The 16,252-nt window shown below is 47.5% G+C and overlaps 1 protein-coding gene across 2 annotated transcripts; it reads left to right on the top strand.

Moving 5' to 3' along the window:
* Window positions 1–615: 615 nt before the first annotated feature.
* Window positions 616–9,409, top strand: rfx5 (regulatory factor X, 5). 2 transcript variants are annotated; one of them, XM_084918763.1, is made up of 11 exons: window positions 616–723; window positions 2,131–2,285; window positions 2,418–2,451; window positions 2,534–2,616; window positions 2,729–2,851; window positions 2,957–3,073; window positions 3,168–3,246; window positions 3,343–3,541; window positions 4,390–4,472; window positions 4,554–4,685; window positions 4,829–9,409. In XM_084918763.1, exons 2-11 carry the CDS (start codon window positions 2,164–2,166, stop codon window positions 5,888–5,890), a joined length of 2,034 nt encoding a protein of 677 aa, XP_084774889.1. In that variant the 5' UTR covers window positions 616–723; window positions 2,131–2,163; the 3' UTR covers window positions 5,891–9,409. The 2 variants fall into 2 exon arrangements, with proteins under 2 accessions (XP_084774889.1, XP_084774890.1); XM_084918764.1 differs by lacking the exon at window positions 616–723 and adding an exon at window positions 740–1,815.
* The last annotated feature ends 6,843 nt before the right edge of the window (window positions 9,410–16,252 follow it).

The following is a 16,252-nucleotide window of genomic DNA, read 5'->3' as shown; positions in this document are numbered from 1 at the left end:
CTGTGAGCGACCATCTTTGAACAGAGGCGGGGGTTTACGACACCAACTCTCTGCCATCTATAATCCAGTTTTGAGATCCCTTCCCAGACGCCTTAACGCCCACTCACATCCTGGGCCATCTGACCTCAGGAATTCGCATGATAAGGTGGGGCCAGGTTTCACAATGAACACACCCGAAACTCTGGCTGATTGGGACCCACACCCGCTTTCACACCTTGGCTCAGGCGATTAGAGGATCATCAGGGGGTCCTTTTGTCCCTCTGTGGGGGGATACTCCCACTAGGTTTATATCTGGGACTCTCCACCATTTGACCTTAGAACTGAAGAAGCTTCTCGGATGAGAGGTGAAACGTCTTCAAGTAACTTAAAGAAGTCCAGACGCTTTTCTTTGCAAGCTCCTTTGACTACGATGACCTGGATGACTGAGAACCTTCACAGACATGTGAGCTGGTTTCGCTTTCGCTGTTGCTATGCAGAATTCGACAGAAAAATTCATCTATTTTGTAACTGGGCAGACCAGGAAAAGGCGTCCAATCAAATTAATTCCTGTTCTAAAAACATTTCTACTCGACGAATAGGATTAAACCCGCTTTTGGTGTCTGGGTAGATTTTTGACAACTGACCAATGGGAATAGACGCTGGGTTTGTAGTCAGGCAGACATAACAAACTCGTCCAATCACAAAAAAATCTGAAAAGGGGAATTTTGCTGTATCTTGGCTCAGGTACTTTCTTTTTCTTTTTTAAAATAAATAGTGAAGCGGGCTTCGCTTGTTGGATCATACAGTAATAACAGAATTTATGTATCATTATCAAGAATTATTTGGAAATGAAAAAGATCGCGCTGAAACGATTTAACGGGCTGTTTCAGCGCTTACTAGCTAATGCTTATCAGTTAGCTACTAGCTTAGCTTGTGAGCCACCCTATGATGATTAGCATGCAGGTAGCCCGTATATGTCTGTTATCCGGAACATCACCGGCATCCTAACCGGGAGCCGATTCACGCACGCGTGACAGTCGTGAAACGGTTCTAACATCTGTTCAGAACAACTCAGCCACCGAGTCTGGGCCGCCTCCGGTAGCTAACGCGGAGGACGGCATTAGCCCGCTAGCTTCGGAGTAATATGTTCAGCTGGGCTCTTGTGTGTGTATGTGCGCGCGCGCGCTGTAAATGGCAGCACATGACCACCGGCGCTGTAAACGCTGCGGCCACACCGGCGACTCCTGATAACGGTAGCGGGCTCCGTGCTGCTCCTCCCCCGCTCCGGGGATTGCCGTAACACAGCCGGCGTTGGTCTCTCCGTTACCGCCCGCGGTCGGGCTGCCAGCCGCGCAGCCGCCGCAGAGCTATGACCCGGAACGTGGGTTGATTGCAGCTGTTTACATCCAGATTTTTTTAACCTGGACGGTAAAATTAAACCGTTCTAGCTGGATCAGCATCGAGGGCCTGCATGGATGGGACGTGAAACCTGAGTCCCCAGAGGGGTCCGAGTAGGGAAGTGTTTGGCGGTTTCTGGGGTTTCTGGACCCCGCAGGCCTGTATAGTAAAGCAGGGCAGCAGTGATACCTCAGGGCCCGCTGGACCCCAACACTGGACTGCAGCAGGACTGTGAACTGCATTGAGAGCCACAGCTGCCTGATGTCCTAGTAACTAATTGTTGATTTTTAGGCCAAAGCTGATCAAATAATTTCTTAAACACACAGTTAGTGTCTCATCATATTTTATTAAACATGGTTAGTTCTGCTGGAAAGCTATGGGAGTCTGTGGGGACTGACCCTATGCTGGCCCCTCTGCTGAACTTCAGAGGAACTGCAGGTGGGCAGGCTGGTTTTAAATGTGTCTGTCCATGTACATTATTGGGGGGGGGGGGTCCGCGTGCAGTCTTCTAAGATCCTGACTGCACATTGTTGAGCGTGGATGACACAATTCGATCGGTTGACAAGTGGGCCGGAATACACACAGCAGAGTTCGTTGAGAAGAGAACTGCAGACAAACCCTGCAAAGATTAAAAACGAATAAAGAGCTTGCTGCAGGCAGACGGCAGGCCCCAGACTGGACAGCATCCACAAAGCTGGCTTCAGTTGCTGCTTTTGTCCTTACAGTGTGCGTTTTCCTGTGTGTCTCTCTCAGATGGTGTTTCACAGCATTGGTTAGTTGGTCCTGATGTCCGAGGACCAGTGTCACCAACGGGCCGAGGCCTCCCGGCGGGGCCAGGGCGGTCTGGAGACAGGGGAGGGTGACACTGAGCCCAGCATGCTGCTGCAGAAACTGAAGAGCAACATCTCGTAAGTCTGAGTGAGGGCAATGAAGCAGGAAGTGTTTGTGTGTGAAAATGGGGATTAGAATTTCTGAAGCTCTGACGTCCCTGTGTGGTGTTCGTGGTGGATCTGATCAGCATGTCCTCTGTCCTCTTATAGGAAACACGTTCAGACCAAAGTAGAGCAGATCCTGGTAAGAAACTTGATGTGAGGTTAAAGTCTGGTTTGGTGCTCACCTCAGGTCTGATTCATTCACTGTGGGGTTTTTTCAACAGCAAGATGTTCAGCGTTTCTCTGACAATGACAAGTTGTACCTGTACCTGCAGCTGCCCTCTGGACCGAGTTCTGGAGACAAAAGGTGACGTTGCTTCTCCGTTTTGCTCCTTTGTTTTTTATCCTGTTAGTTTGTGATTCGTTGTTTTTCTGTCAGAAAGGGTGAACCTCTGTAAATCTTGAATTTGTGTTCTCAGCGGCAGCGATTCAAGTTCATTTAACACGGCCGACCAGCTTCACACCTGTAACTGGATCCGCAGTCACCTGGAGGAGCATTCAGACACCTGCCTGCCCAAACAGGACGTCTACGAGACCTACAAGTCAGAAATCACACACAGTGACCCTGTAACAAGGGTGGTTTGACATAGATCTGGTTGCCATGGCGCTCCGATGCTTTGCTGACTGTGCGTCTGTCTGTCCTGCAGGAGGTACTGTGAGAACCTGCAGCAGCGTCCTCTGAGCGCCGCCAACTTTGGGAAGATCATCAGAGACATTTTTCCCAACATCAAAGCGAGACGGCTCGGAGGCCGAGGACAGTCCAAATATCCTTTCAGATTAAAAGTGCAGAAAACCTGAACCCAGTCTCAGGTCAGGAATGCCAGGAGTAACATTTAGCCTTCCTTAACCCGCTGAAACGTACTGTTACAGCGGCATCAGGAGGAAGACGGTCCTCAACATGCCTCTGCTGCCCAACCTCGACCTGAAGAATGACCCGGTACTCACAGTGCAGTACTCCTGTGTCCTGCAGTACCAGTCATATTTATTTGCAATTTGTTGGTGATGAATACTGTTTGTTTCTCTTCGTCTCCAGGCGGAGCTCACCGAGTTGGTCCAGACCTACAAACAGGAAGTGACAGAGGCGGCGTGCGAGCTGATTTGTGACTGGGCGCAAAAGATCCTGAAGCGCTCGTTCGACACGGTGGTGGAGATCGCTCGCTACCTGATCCAGGAGCACATCGTCAACCCTCGCTGTAGTCAGGCTGAGCTCGTCTCCTCCGCCGCGCTCGCAGGTCTGTGTGTGTGTGTCTGTGTTACCCCCCCCCCCCCCGCTAAGGCAGGGAGGAGAGCGACACCAGAAACATCAATGAAGTTTACTCTACTGCCAGAGTACCTCAGCTTATAGGGGTGGGGGAAAAAATCGATACTGTGTAGTATCGTGATATTTTGTTTGCTAATAATGTATCGATACAGGGACAGCAGAAATCGATATTTTGTTACAAAAAAGGTTTTTGTGCTCTGACTTCAGAGCATGTTGATCCTTTTTCTGAGCAAGAATCCTGACACTGTCCAAATGTGTTTAACTTTTTTTTGGCAGCAATAAACATGAGTTTACTTATTTTCATTTAAGACATGTTTTATTTTAATTAAGTTTAAAACTTTTTTATTTAATGTAAAATTATATTTTGTTTTAATTTACTTTCAAATTCTTCAGTTGCTGAAGGGGCTGCATAGTTTTCACAAATTGCATAGTTCAGAATAGCTATAATTGTACCAGATGGTTGCGTTCAGTTAAGTTGGACTAGACTGTAATACAAACCGTTCAGTTTGTCAACAATAAAACTGACTGAAATGAGAGAAAGACTGAGTGTGAGACTTTGATATTAGATAAAATGAATATTGATAAAGTTTACTTTTTATGTACAGAATCTGAATATCGCAAAATATTTTAAAAAATTGCAATAATATCGTATCGTGGGATGTATGGTGATTCCCACCTCTGTCAGCTTACCTGTCCAGTCCCCCACCAACACTCTCTGACATACAGAGAAACCTTCAAATAATGATGATGGTGATGGCGATGAACACGATGATGATGGTGTTTGTCAGCACGTCACTGACTGCGCTGTTTTCTGTGCAGGCGGTCCAGCTAAAACCCACAAAGTCATCAAGAAGGCTCCTCTGGCGTCCAGAGCTGATGGTGATGGCGCTCCTGATCAGAAGGTTAATTTCACAGCAGGTAGTGATGTCACCGATCCATGCATCACATTGCTAATTTCTTCCTGTCTGTCTCTCCTTCCACAGAAGGATCTCGGAGACTCTTTCTCCTCTTCCTCGCTGAAATCGCAACCAGGAGACAAATCGGCTTCGTCTGGAAAACCTTCCTCCCTGGATGCTTCGCCTCCCTCCAGCTCTTCCTCATCTCTACGTCCTGCGGTAAGTGAGGTGAACAAAAGCTGCTGGTGTTCATAGACTCAGCAAAACACAGAAATCACAGGTACAGTCAGGATGGCGTGTTTATGTTTGTTTGTTTCAGTCAGACCAATCGGTGACCTCCGTCCATCTCTCATTGTCCGCAGGTTGAAGCATTCATCAAGCAGTTACCCAGAATCCTCCCTCGCAGCTCCATCCCAGATAAAACACTAACCGTCCGCTCCTCTCCACCCTCACTAGCTCCCAAAGACGCCTCTGGTGTAGGGGAGGTGTCTGGACATGGAGGCCCCACTGCCACCACCGCCACGAGTGGTGGCGGGGTGAAGGTGATCGCGATGGCAACGCTGCCGCAGCAGCAGGGCGGCCCCATTCCTGTGATGATTCTGCCTCAGAGCTGTCTGTCCTACGAAAGGGAGAAGGTTGCCCCGCCTCCTCCCCCTCAGCAGCAGCATGCCCCCTCAGCCCCCACCTCTGTGGTCCAGAAGGTTCGAGGTGGAGCAGCCAAGCGTCCCCTGGAGGTGGTGGTGTCCAGTGGCAGCGCCATCGGTAGTAGCACCCCCACCAACACGACGCCCGTGAAACGGAAACGAGGACGACCGAGAAAACCTCGCCCCGAGGACTCCCTGCCAGCCCCGCCCACTACTCTTCCTCCTCCACCCCTACCACCTGCGCCACCCCCTCCTCCTTCCATCATCAGCTCTGTGACGGGTGGCGTCATCCAGAAAGCCTCCTCTTCGTCGGCCTCCTCACAGCCCGTGCTGGAGCTGGTGATCCAGGAACCGCCCGGCATGGTTCTGGGTGCAGTGGAGCACCGTGGCGTGGTGGTGCAGTGCCCTCCAGAGGTGGACCGCCACAGTAAGCCGCTGCTGCTGCTCCAGAGCCCGGGAAACCAGAGCTGGGAGCTGGCGGCGTCAGGGCGCACCCAGATGGTGGAAGTCATCCAGAAAGCTCCAAGACCGAGCAACAACAACAGCGCCACCACTCCGCCCACCGCACACCTGCCAGCGCCTCCCCTCCCACTGCCCACGCTGCACGAGGAGCAAGGCGAGGTGGAGATCACGCTGACGCCGGTGCAGCCGCACGTCAGCCTGCCGCCACCACCTCCTCCTTCCACCTCCTCTGCTGGCTCCGCCTCTCCCGCCACAGTGATGAAGAATGTGGAAGAGGAAGCAGAGGGCAGCACATCCTCACAGAGGGAGGGGCACTAACCCTGTTACCTCACTCGCTACAAAGCCTCGCCCGTCTGACGTCTTCTTCCTCATCGGTGGAGATCCCAGATTGGCTGCGTCAGACAGCCAGTCAGGGGCATACATGAAACCAGAACACTCACATCTCGCGGCCACACTTCCTCCGAACATTTGTTGGTCTGCTGCTTCGCTTCACCTTAAATGTGCAGAGGAGGAGGCGGGGTTTGGTACTTACGGGTCAGAGCCTTGTAAAGGTTCTGTGTGTTAAACCTGAGAAACCACCTCTGTAATGAGCTCAGCCTCTGCTCCCCTGTAGGCCGTCGCCTCCAGGAGGTGCCGTTTGGGGAGCAGAGGCTCCGCCCCCCTGTTCTGAACAGCCTTGTGTTTTTATCGTGTTGGTTTGTGATTTTTTTTAAATGTGCTTGAGAGAAAAAAACAAGTTCCCCCCAAAAAGAAGCCGTTTGATCTAAACGTTTGAATGCGACTTTATTTATTAGTTCAGCTTCTTTGATTACATTTAAATTATTAATAGTCAGTCACAGACTCTAAAGTGCTCGTGTCTGTTTCCGTCAGGGCCAGATGACCTCACAGCAAACCTGCCTCCATGTCTTCTTTGTCAATTAGCACCACATTTGTTTAACTAGAAAGTACTTTGTGTGAACTGTGCTGGAAACCTTCACCACCCGGCGGCGATTTACTGAACGTGATTTTTTACTTCAGCAGGTTATTTATGGTGAAAAATTGCCCCTCCTCCGGCAGCCACGTTGTTGTTTTCATGTTAACGACGTGGATGTAGACCCCCCTGCTACAGAGCACAGCAGCGGCACGATATCTGGCCCTTACGGATCGAACGGCTGGTTTGAAGCTTGAGCTCAGGCACAAGGAGCAAAGCACAAGTCGCCCTCCACCAACGCTCACATGCAGTACGACGAATTTACCCACTTAGAGCCCGTTAGACGCCATGCACCCTTTGCACTAACCAGCTCCCTGCGAGCGCCACCACAGCTCTGTCCTGATCAGAAGTGTGACACGACCACGTCGAGACGCTGATGTTAATAATAAATAAAATAATAAATTACCCAAAACAAAGGTTTCGGCCACAGGAAGTGCCCTAAATTTGTAACAGGAAGTGGTTCCTGCTCTTCTTCTGTAGTTCCTTCAGGAGGACTCTGGAAGTGTCACATTGCTGAGCGATTGTTGTTCTTCACTTCTGTCAGACAGCTTCTCGCTCCCCGCGGGCGTCGTCTTCATCATTGGTGCTACAAACCTGCAAGGCTCGGCACTGCCGCCGTCCTCGCCATCTTCATCCTGTGATCTCAGACTTGTAAAAACCCCGTTTGTCAGTACTCTCGTCTGGAGGTGTGAATGTGGCGTGTTCAAGTGTGTGTCCTCACTTCCCTCTGTCCTCTGACAATGAGAGCTGCGGGTCAGTTAACGGGACGTCGAAAATCCTGACTGTTAATTCACACGTGTTGCATGATGGGAAGGTGCACACGGCAGCACTGCACTAAGCGCCAGCATGTAAATATGACTGCATGGTGTAAACTCAGCCGACTGGCACGTCTCGGCGTCCTGTTAGCTGCCGCGCCTCGGCCCTGACTGACTCCAGCGTTGCACTGTGTAAAGAGTCCGTGTGTGTTACCAGTTTGTTGTTATATGCATTGAGAGACTACGTCACAGGTATTTATGAGTAATGTTTTGCTTTGTGGTTGCACCTGACGAGAGGCCGACCGCACTATGGCCGTTTCAGTTTTAAGTGTTGAACAGTATGAATAAAGAGGAAAATACGAGTGTTTTATGAGAGCTGAAGTAATCGCACAGAGTAGTTACATTTCACGGTTTGTAGAAGTAAAGACGTCTCTCTAAAGGCCTCAGTTTGCTTCAGACGAAGTTTGTACGATAAACTGCGTCTGACGGCAGCCGCAGGCGAGTCACCTGACCTGGACCGTAGTTACAGCAGTCCACCTGCTTCCAATCGCGTCACGTTTGTCAGAGAGCTGTAGGACTTGGACCTGATGCTGAGTTACTCCGGGAGCGTCTGACTCTGGAGGGTTTTCTGACGAAACGTCGGACCTCTGGGGACCTGTTTGTGCTGATCTGGGACCTCAATGGGACTGAGAAGGCTTGCTGGTCCTGAACTGGTCCCTGTTGCTTTAAGGCTTCCTTTGAGGTGGACTGAGGCCTAGATGCTTCCAGAAAGAAAAACAAAAAACCCTCTGTGGGCAAAGTTTCTGCTGAGTTGACCAACGAGTCGCTCTGCCGCCAGTCACCGTTGACTCTGTCCTCATCACTTTATTGCAGACCTGATGTTAAAGTCAAATGTTGCTTTTGGGAGTCAAAAAGTTCTGACTGAAACCCAAAGAGATTGTTCCCTGTGCAGGAGCTGCTGGGCTAAACTGGGCAAACTGGGAAACCTGACAAAGATGCAAAAAGGGCTGAAGTTGGGACTAACAGCGCGAGTAACTGAGCAGAGCTGACATGTGATTCAGAACGCGAGTCTAAGAGTCGGTTTCCAAAGGCGTTCAGATAAATCGGTGATTGTGAGAGAGCCGATCAGGGGGAGAGAAAGTCGAGGGGTAAAGAGGTGGACCTGAGCTGCTTCACACCTGCTCTACAAAACGACCAGGTGTGAAGCAGCGTGACGAAGCCTGAGACACAAACCCCAGAAACTTTGGTTCATCTGAATAAGTGGACCTGCTTCATCTTTGATGATCCCTGAAGGGCAGAAGAAGTCCAGGATAACCCAGTTAAAAGCAGCTCTGGCCCAGTCTGGCCCTGCACTGGGAGCCTGGGTTTGCAGCTGTCTGTGGGAGGTGTTCACTGTGGAGCCGCAGTGCTCGAACAAACTAAACCAGAAACGGGTCAGATAATCAAAGATTAAACGATCGGGATCCGGGTAGCAGGGCGTCAACTCCAAGGGGCCAGACTGACGACACGGCGCCTTCTGATGTCACTTCCTGTCTTGTTTATATGTGCTGTACATGTGTAGAGCGGCTCCCCTGCGAGGCACAGCCCTCTGAGATGTGAACAGCTTATTACTGACCCTCACCGGGTCAGAGACCTTCACTGACGAAACGTGACGAGATGACGAGGCACTGTTGGGAGCGAGCCCTGGCGGTCCCGTGGGGGCCGGGTTTTTGTCTGTAGCTGTGACCAGCGGCGTTGACGTTTCCTGTTGTTTTCCTTCTGCCTCGTGCTTTGTCGGTTGTTGAGCTTGTTGATGTGCAGATTTCCTTCTTCCTGGTGTTGCCGTGAGAAACGCCATCAGTTTTCTGCATGTGTTCCCGTGGCTGCTGGTCTCTCTTTTGGATGTTTGTTTCTCCGTAACTCCGCCCTCTCTCCTTTCTGTTGCTTTTTTGTTTTGCACTTTACTTCGGGAGCGGTGGAGGATGAACCTCCTGTTCAGCAGGCAGTGTGACGCAGCTTCGCTTGTGTTTGTTTGTTGTGAAGAGAAAGTGAAGCGTGATGAGGACAGAAGCCAGAACTTTAATGTGAATCTATTTTCCTACGTGACGCAATAAAGACGTGACGTTAACTTACTCTCCGGTCTCCGCCTTTCATTTCAGCAGGTATTAAATCACTTCCTGATGACTAATCGGATCTTTGGAAAATGCCGTCAGCATTCCCGAGGGTCCCTCACTGCTCACAGGATCTGAGGGTCACAAGAGGACTTGGGGGTCACAAAAACTGAATCCTCTGGGACAAACCTTGATACACTGAATGATCCTCTGAGTTTGATTTGTTTCTAGTTTGAGTCTGAAATCAGATTTTTTTTTTGTTAAAATTTTATAATTTAGCTTAAAACAGACCTGAAGTATTTAAAATGGAGCAATGGGTTTAAAAGATGATTTCTTTAAATGTGTTCTTTCTCTTCTCACTTCTTTCATGTTATTTGTAAAGCTGCTGATGAAAACAATCAGTGAAAACACAAAAGAAGAGCTTGATTTTCTGCCTGTGTGACAATCGCAGACATAAGAATAAAAAAGCCTTAATTGCCATTGTTCACAGTGAAATTGTGGGTGGTCCTCACCAACTGTGCAGGAATATAAATAGTAAGACAGTCGGGAGGGGCTCAGAGTTGAGCTGCTGCTCCTCCACATCGAAAGGAGCCAGTTTAGGTGGTTCAGGCATCTGACAAGGATGCCCCCTGGACGCCTCCTGGGTGAGGTGTTCCAGGCATGTCCCACCGGGAGGAGGCCCCGGGGCAGACCCAGGACACGCTGGAGAGATTATATCTCTCGGCTGGCCTGGGAACGCCTTGGTGTTCCCCTGGACAAGCTGGAGGAGGTGGCTGGGGAGAGGGAGGCCTGGGCTTCTCTGCTTGGGCTGCTGCCCCCGTGACCCGGCCCCGGATAATCGGAGGAAGATGCATGGATAGATGGATGGATGGATGGATGGTAAGACAGTCATTCTTCTGTCAACGAGGAGTGCGGATCGGCAGCACAAACAGTGTTTTCATCTGATCTAATTTATCTTTCTAAATAGTGGGTGTTTGTGTGTGTTTGTGTGTGTATGGAGCAGGGGACGTCGTCTGTCCTCGCCTTTCTGTGACAGTCACCGCACACAACTGTTGAAACATACAGACTTCAGTTGTTTCAATGAGAGCCAATCAAGAAGCTGGCCTGTTAAAGTGGACATGAAACACTACAGGATAAACATCACAGTACAAAATGCAAAACTAATATAAATTTACACAAGAATGATAATATTTCTGAGGTAGTGAGAGGTTATTATTGCACATTGTTCAGTGGTTTGTGTTTGCCATCAGTCTGACTGTCAGGGGAAAGAAGTTATTGAAAAGATTGTTCTGTGAGGGATGATGTGGGACGTCTTTACTTACACTGCCAGTCAAAAGTTTGGACACATCTTGTTTTTCCTGTTTTTATTACTTTCTACATTGTAGATGCAAACTGAAGAAGTTAAATACGTATGACACAAGGATACGTGGAATTATGTAACAAAGAAAAAGATGATAAATAACTCCAGATATGTTGTATTTTAGACTCCTGTAAGTATCCACCCTTTGCGTTGTTGACACACTGTAAACCCTCGGCCTTCTCTCAGTGAGCTTCATGATGTAGTCACCTGAGACGGTTTCACTTCACAGGTGTGCCTGTCGGGGTTTGTATGTGGAATTTCTTGCAGCAGTCCGGTTGGTGCACAGCTGACAGCCCTATTTGACAACGGTTAGACTTAGAACCAATCAACTAAGAGAAACAACAGTCCATCATTACTTTAAGAACTGAAGGTCAGTCAGTCCGTAAAAATGGCCTGTATTTGTACAGCGCTTTACTCGTCCCTAAGGACCCCAAAGCGCTTTACACAACCTGTCATCCACCCATTCACACACTGGTGATGGCAGCTACACTGTAGCCACAGCCACCCTGGGGCGCACTGACAGACGCGAGGCCGGCAACCTTCCGATTACAAGGCGACCTCCCAACTCTTGAGCCAAGATCGCCCCTTTGAAAGTGTCCCAAAAGTGCAGTCGCACAAAACATCAAGCACTACGATGAAACTGTCTCACATGAGGACGCCCCAGGAAAGGAAGACCAAGAGTCCCCTCTGCTGCTGAGGATACATTCATCTGAGTTACCAGCCTCAGAAATCACAAATTAACAGCAGCTCAGAGCCCAGATTAATCCCACCCAGAGCTCCTTTATTTCTCGTTAGTACACGGGGTTCTGCCCGGCCCGAGAGCCGTCGCCAGTCCCCTTCAAGGCTTTCCCCAAACCGCAGCACTATCACACTTCCTCATCCATCGTTACCAAGGAAGTGGTCCCTGCTAGTCAAATACAATTTAGTAATCAAAGGTGAGCGGCGATAACTGACTACATGTGTATACTGTGTCATGATTGGACAGACATGGATGTAAACCACACTGAGGTGAAGTAACCACAAGGCACTGTTTCTAACGTAAAGGTACTCTGGATATTATCAAATGTGCAAAGATTGTTAAATGTTACATTTTTTGTTTGTCAGGTGTCCTGTTTGAAGGAAACACTGGACTGCATGTGTGGACATGAACACAAGGAAGTAGAAATCCTCAGACTTGAAAGATTGTGAATTATTTTGTTCGTTTATTGGCTGTTTGGTCATTTTATGACAAGATGGATGCTGTCATTATATTTCAATATAGTTTCTGAGTTGAGGAGGATAAAAGAACATTTAACATTAAATGTACGGATGTTGTGCACTAAGCAAAGCTTCATTTAAAAAGTTTTCTTCTAACAAATTTTGAGAAAATGGTTGTAAACGTATAGAAATGTAAGATTATAAAGAAGTACATTTAATGAGTTACAGTGAAAAGAAGTGGCTGTAAATGGTCACATAAACAGAACTTTCAGTTTTTCTCTTAACGGAAAAATAAACAGTGAATAAACGGAACTTTCCGTGTCATAACTGAAGGAAATGTCCGTAAATAGTACAGCGTGGACTGAAAATCGACACAATGTTCCTTTTTCTGTCAGCGTCCGTTAAAAAAACAGAAAACGGATTTTTTTATGCTGTGTAAAAAACACTTGTTGTGACAGGAATGTTGTTTGTGGCTCAAGGTGAAGTGACATCGTTCACGAGGGACACACCTGACATATATCTTGCATATTACAGGCCAACAAATTCTTTTAGCGGTTTAAATACGGACAGTCGCTTTTTGGCAGAACACCGGGTGTCCCGAGCCACGCAGTGAACGATTGGAAAGCTGACATCACGTCCACAGGAAACAAATCTCCACGTCCTTCACTTACACGGGGGCTTCACTTTTCCTCACTGCTAAATGAAGTAATGTAGTCAGTCAGGTGATGTGAGGAAGCTGTTTTCCCTGCAGACGTGCTGATGGTTGTGTCTGTGCTGGGCTGTCAACTGTCTGGATGTCTTTGGGAGCGTGTCATTAAAAAGCGCATCTGCTGATTGCGCGCTCGGTAAATCAGTTCGTGTCGGTCCGGTGACCACCTGCCGCCTGGCTCCGTTACCGCTAACAGCTGGACTTTCCCGTTTGAGTGCAGCTCGCTGAACCACAGTGACATCCGTTTAATAATTCATCTCACGGAGGTGGATAAACTGACCAATGTGGTCTCATATTAATACATAGTTAATGCTATAATAATATTAATATTATAATGATTATAATTCACTGATGGACTCTCATAATCAAGCAGCTGCGACAGATGTTTAGTGTCTGCAGATGTTCCATCAAGTTCACCCACAGACTTTGTTTTCTTGATTTAACCTTTGACCCACTTTCTGCTCCGTGCTGTTCCGCTGCCAGCCTGCTGGGGGCGCTCTGAGCGCGCATTCAGGGGGGGTGTTTACAATCTGAGTACCTGAGGCTTTTACTATGAAAGGGCTTTTGTGTGGGAGGACAGGAAGGAAATAGTTTTGGACCAACCGGAAACAGAACCAAAACAGAGCGCCTACTTGCAGAAATGACGCTGGTCTAACTTCAAAATAAAAGCTTCATGAGCCTGAACCCACCTAAGGGGCAGGAGCTGCTTATTGTCACGTATAGCTGCCGTCTTTACAGATCCTGATAAATATCACCGCTATGAAGGCTCAGAATAATCTCAGAGTCAAAAACATGTGATTTATTACTATTTATCACAGAGCATAAAATGTGGTTAATAAACATGAGTACAGAGGAAAGTGGTGACAGGACGATAGCTGAATTTTAGCTTTTATGAAATCAGAAGTGAAACTTGTTTCAAAACTGTTTGACGTGAGAGAGAAAAATAAGCTCGAGGACAAACGAATGTTGAAAGAAATGAGTCAGAAACGCAGCTAAATGCAAGCTCGCACATTTAATAACCCCTTTAAAATAAGTAAAATTTGATTTATATAGCACCTTTCTAGACAAAAGATCACAAAGTGCTTCACACAGAGATAACCAGGTATAAAATAAAAACAGACAAAAAGTTAACAAAATGCAAATTTCAAAAATAAAGTGAATAATTTTGAAAGACAGATCAGTGACTACAAATCGGGTCAGAATTCATCATATAAAGGTCATGTAAACAAAATGAACATTTTTATATGATGAATTCTGACCCCATTTGTAGTCACTGATCCGTCTTCAAAATTATTCATTTTATTTTTGAAATCCTTTACTGCATAAATGATAAAAATTAAATAAGACAATATTAAAAAGTTACAAAATATTAGAAGTAACTCCCATATATACAAATAGCTTAACTATAAATGTCCAGAATATTACAGATAAATATATATGATACTCTAAGCTGTAAAACTTTGTTATTTTCTCTGTAAAGGACAAACTACAGGCTGTAACTGCTGCTCTGTGTGCTCTGCATTAGATGGAGGAGTCGTACACAAATATCCACAGGCAGGGATGAGTTCCTGTGTCGTTCAGTCAGTGGCGGTCCTAGCCTGTTTGGCGCCCCGGGCGAACACTCCCTCTGGCGCCACCCCCCCACCACACATACACACATAAAACATATTAAGGATTGTACATTAACATAAAACTGTTGTCGAAATTCACCAGAGAAACACACACACACGAAGAGAGAGAGAGAGAGTATGCATTGTATGCAAACGGCTACCAAACAGCCATCATAATTCGTCATACAACGAGAACAGGACTAATCAACAACTGACACTGACTAATTAATATTAAAATCTGTAACATAATGTTTGGAGTTTAGTCTGTTGCTCGTTTCTCCTCCTCTTCTTTTCTCTTTTTACTAAACTGAGCACCTGATGGCTTTGAACTTTTCTTGTCCATCTTCCATCTTGGTTTTCATTTTGCACTCCAGTATGAACAATCACCCCCCAACCCGAGGATCACCACAACATAACCTAACAGACCTGCACCTTAGTTCACAGATTCACTTTGTGTAAGGTTTATTTCTGAGATTTCACACAACCCAGTATTCAAATCATGAATCCATAATGGGCTTGGATTTACAACATTATGAATGAAATGTGCTCTATTTGGAAGCAGCAGCCCCCCCCCCCCCCCCCCCCTGTTGACAGGTTGTGTGTGAAACTTTAAATCATCAAACTGTAAATTATAAATTTAAATTGTTATTGATCCCTTTACCCCGAGTCCTAAAGTGTATATTTATTTTCTTACTCTTCTTATATTTATTGTTTGTTTACTTGCACTGCTGTAACTGGAGCCTCGTCGTCTCGTCTCTATATGCTGGACTGTAGCGGAGGTGACAATAAAGTTTACTTTGACTTCAGCAGCGAGCAGGCGCACCGAGGGCTCTCGCGCTCACTTTATAGAATTTCGAAAAAACATCGGTGCAAATTATAAGTCTGTATCAGGATGTCTGGTGTTTTCGTGTTTGTTGGTTTGTTTTTATTTTGTTTTATTTTGTGAGTTGGTTATTAGATGCTGCTCCAGCCGGTCAGAGACTCCCCGCGGCCCCCCCCCCTCCTCCCTGTGCTGCAGGCGCACCTCGCAAACGGAGGGCGCGCTTACTCCCAGCAAAAGGGTGATAGAAAACCGATCGGTGCCTGTACCATTCCCAATATGCGCCGGCTGATGTCGGGGCAGCATGAGTACGAGGAAATTTTTTTTTTTGCCGCCCCCCACCACGATGCCGCCCCGGGCAACCGCCCGTGTCGCCGGTATCAAAAACCGCTACTGCGTTCAGTGGTGCACTATGGGTAATCTCATTGGCCAGGCCGTCATGGAGTGGATGGGATCCAGCATCGTCCTTATCTTGGACAACATCCGCCTTCCGACAGCACCCTAAGGGAGTCCAGCTCCAACCCCACAGCATTACTGACCTTACAGTTTATCGAGTCTGCTGGCATCTGCGAGCCTCAGCCTGCTGTCCCAGCATGCAACAGCATAGAGAATAGCACTGACCACAACAGACTCATGAAGGAGCTCAGAGCCCTTCCTGTAGAGAGCAGTGGTGTTTTTAACCCAGTCCAGTTTGTTAACAGTGTGTACTCTGAGGTATTTATAGTCCTCCACAACGTCCACATCGACCCCTGGACTGAAACAAGAACATGTGTTTGAGTGTTTCATGTTACTCTGTCACGGGGTATTTCTAACACAGACACACAGGTAATAACCGTTGTTTCTACATGTTTTACCGGAGGGAATAAAATCCAACATTAAAGTGAGAAAAGTGTCCCGTTAGCTCCACACCGTGAGGACTGGTTGGTGACGGCCCACAGCTCGAAGGTGTGACCGACTGCATGTGCTCCGTTCGTACACAAAGACTCATTCAGTCGTCCCCTCAAAGATGCTTATGATAATGTAGTGATTTTGAGTTTCCGTGTTGCTAAATCCAGTGGAAAAGTATAAAAGTATAACTTAATTCATCTAATGTTGGCAAAGCGACGAGTTTCCTTGACCAAAACAAACCATCCATGCGCCCCTCCCCGCTCGCCATCCCGCAACACACC

This window comes from Perissodus microlepis, chromosome 22, assembly GCF_051167445.1.
Source record: "Perissodus microlepis isolate ML-2025 ecotype Zambia chromosome 22, ASM5116744v1, whole genome shotgun sequence".
Classification (NCBI taxonomy): Eukaryota; Metazoa; Chordata; class Actinopteri; order Cichliformes; family Cichlidae; genus Perissodus; species Perissodus microlepis.
This window is presented reverse-complemented; position numbering and strand designations above follow the sequence as displayed.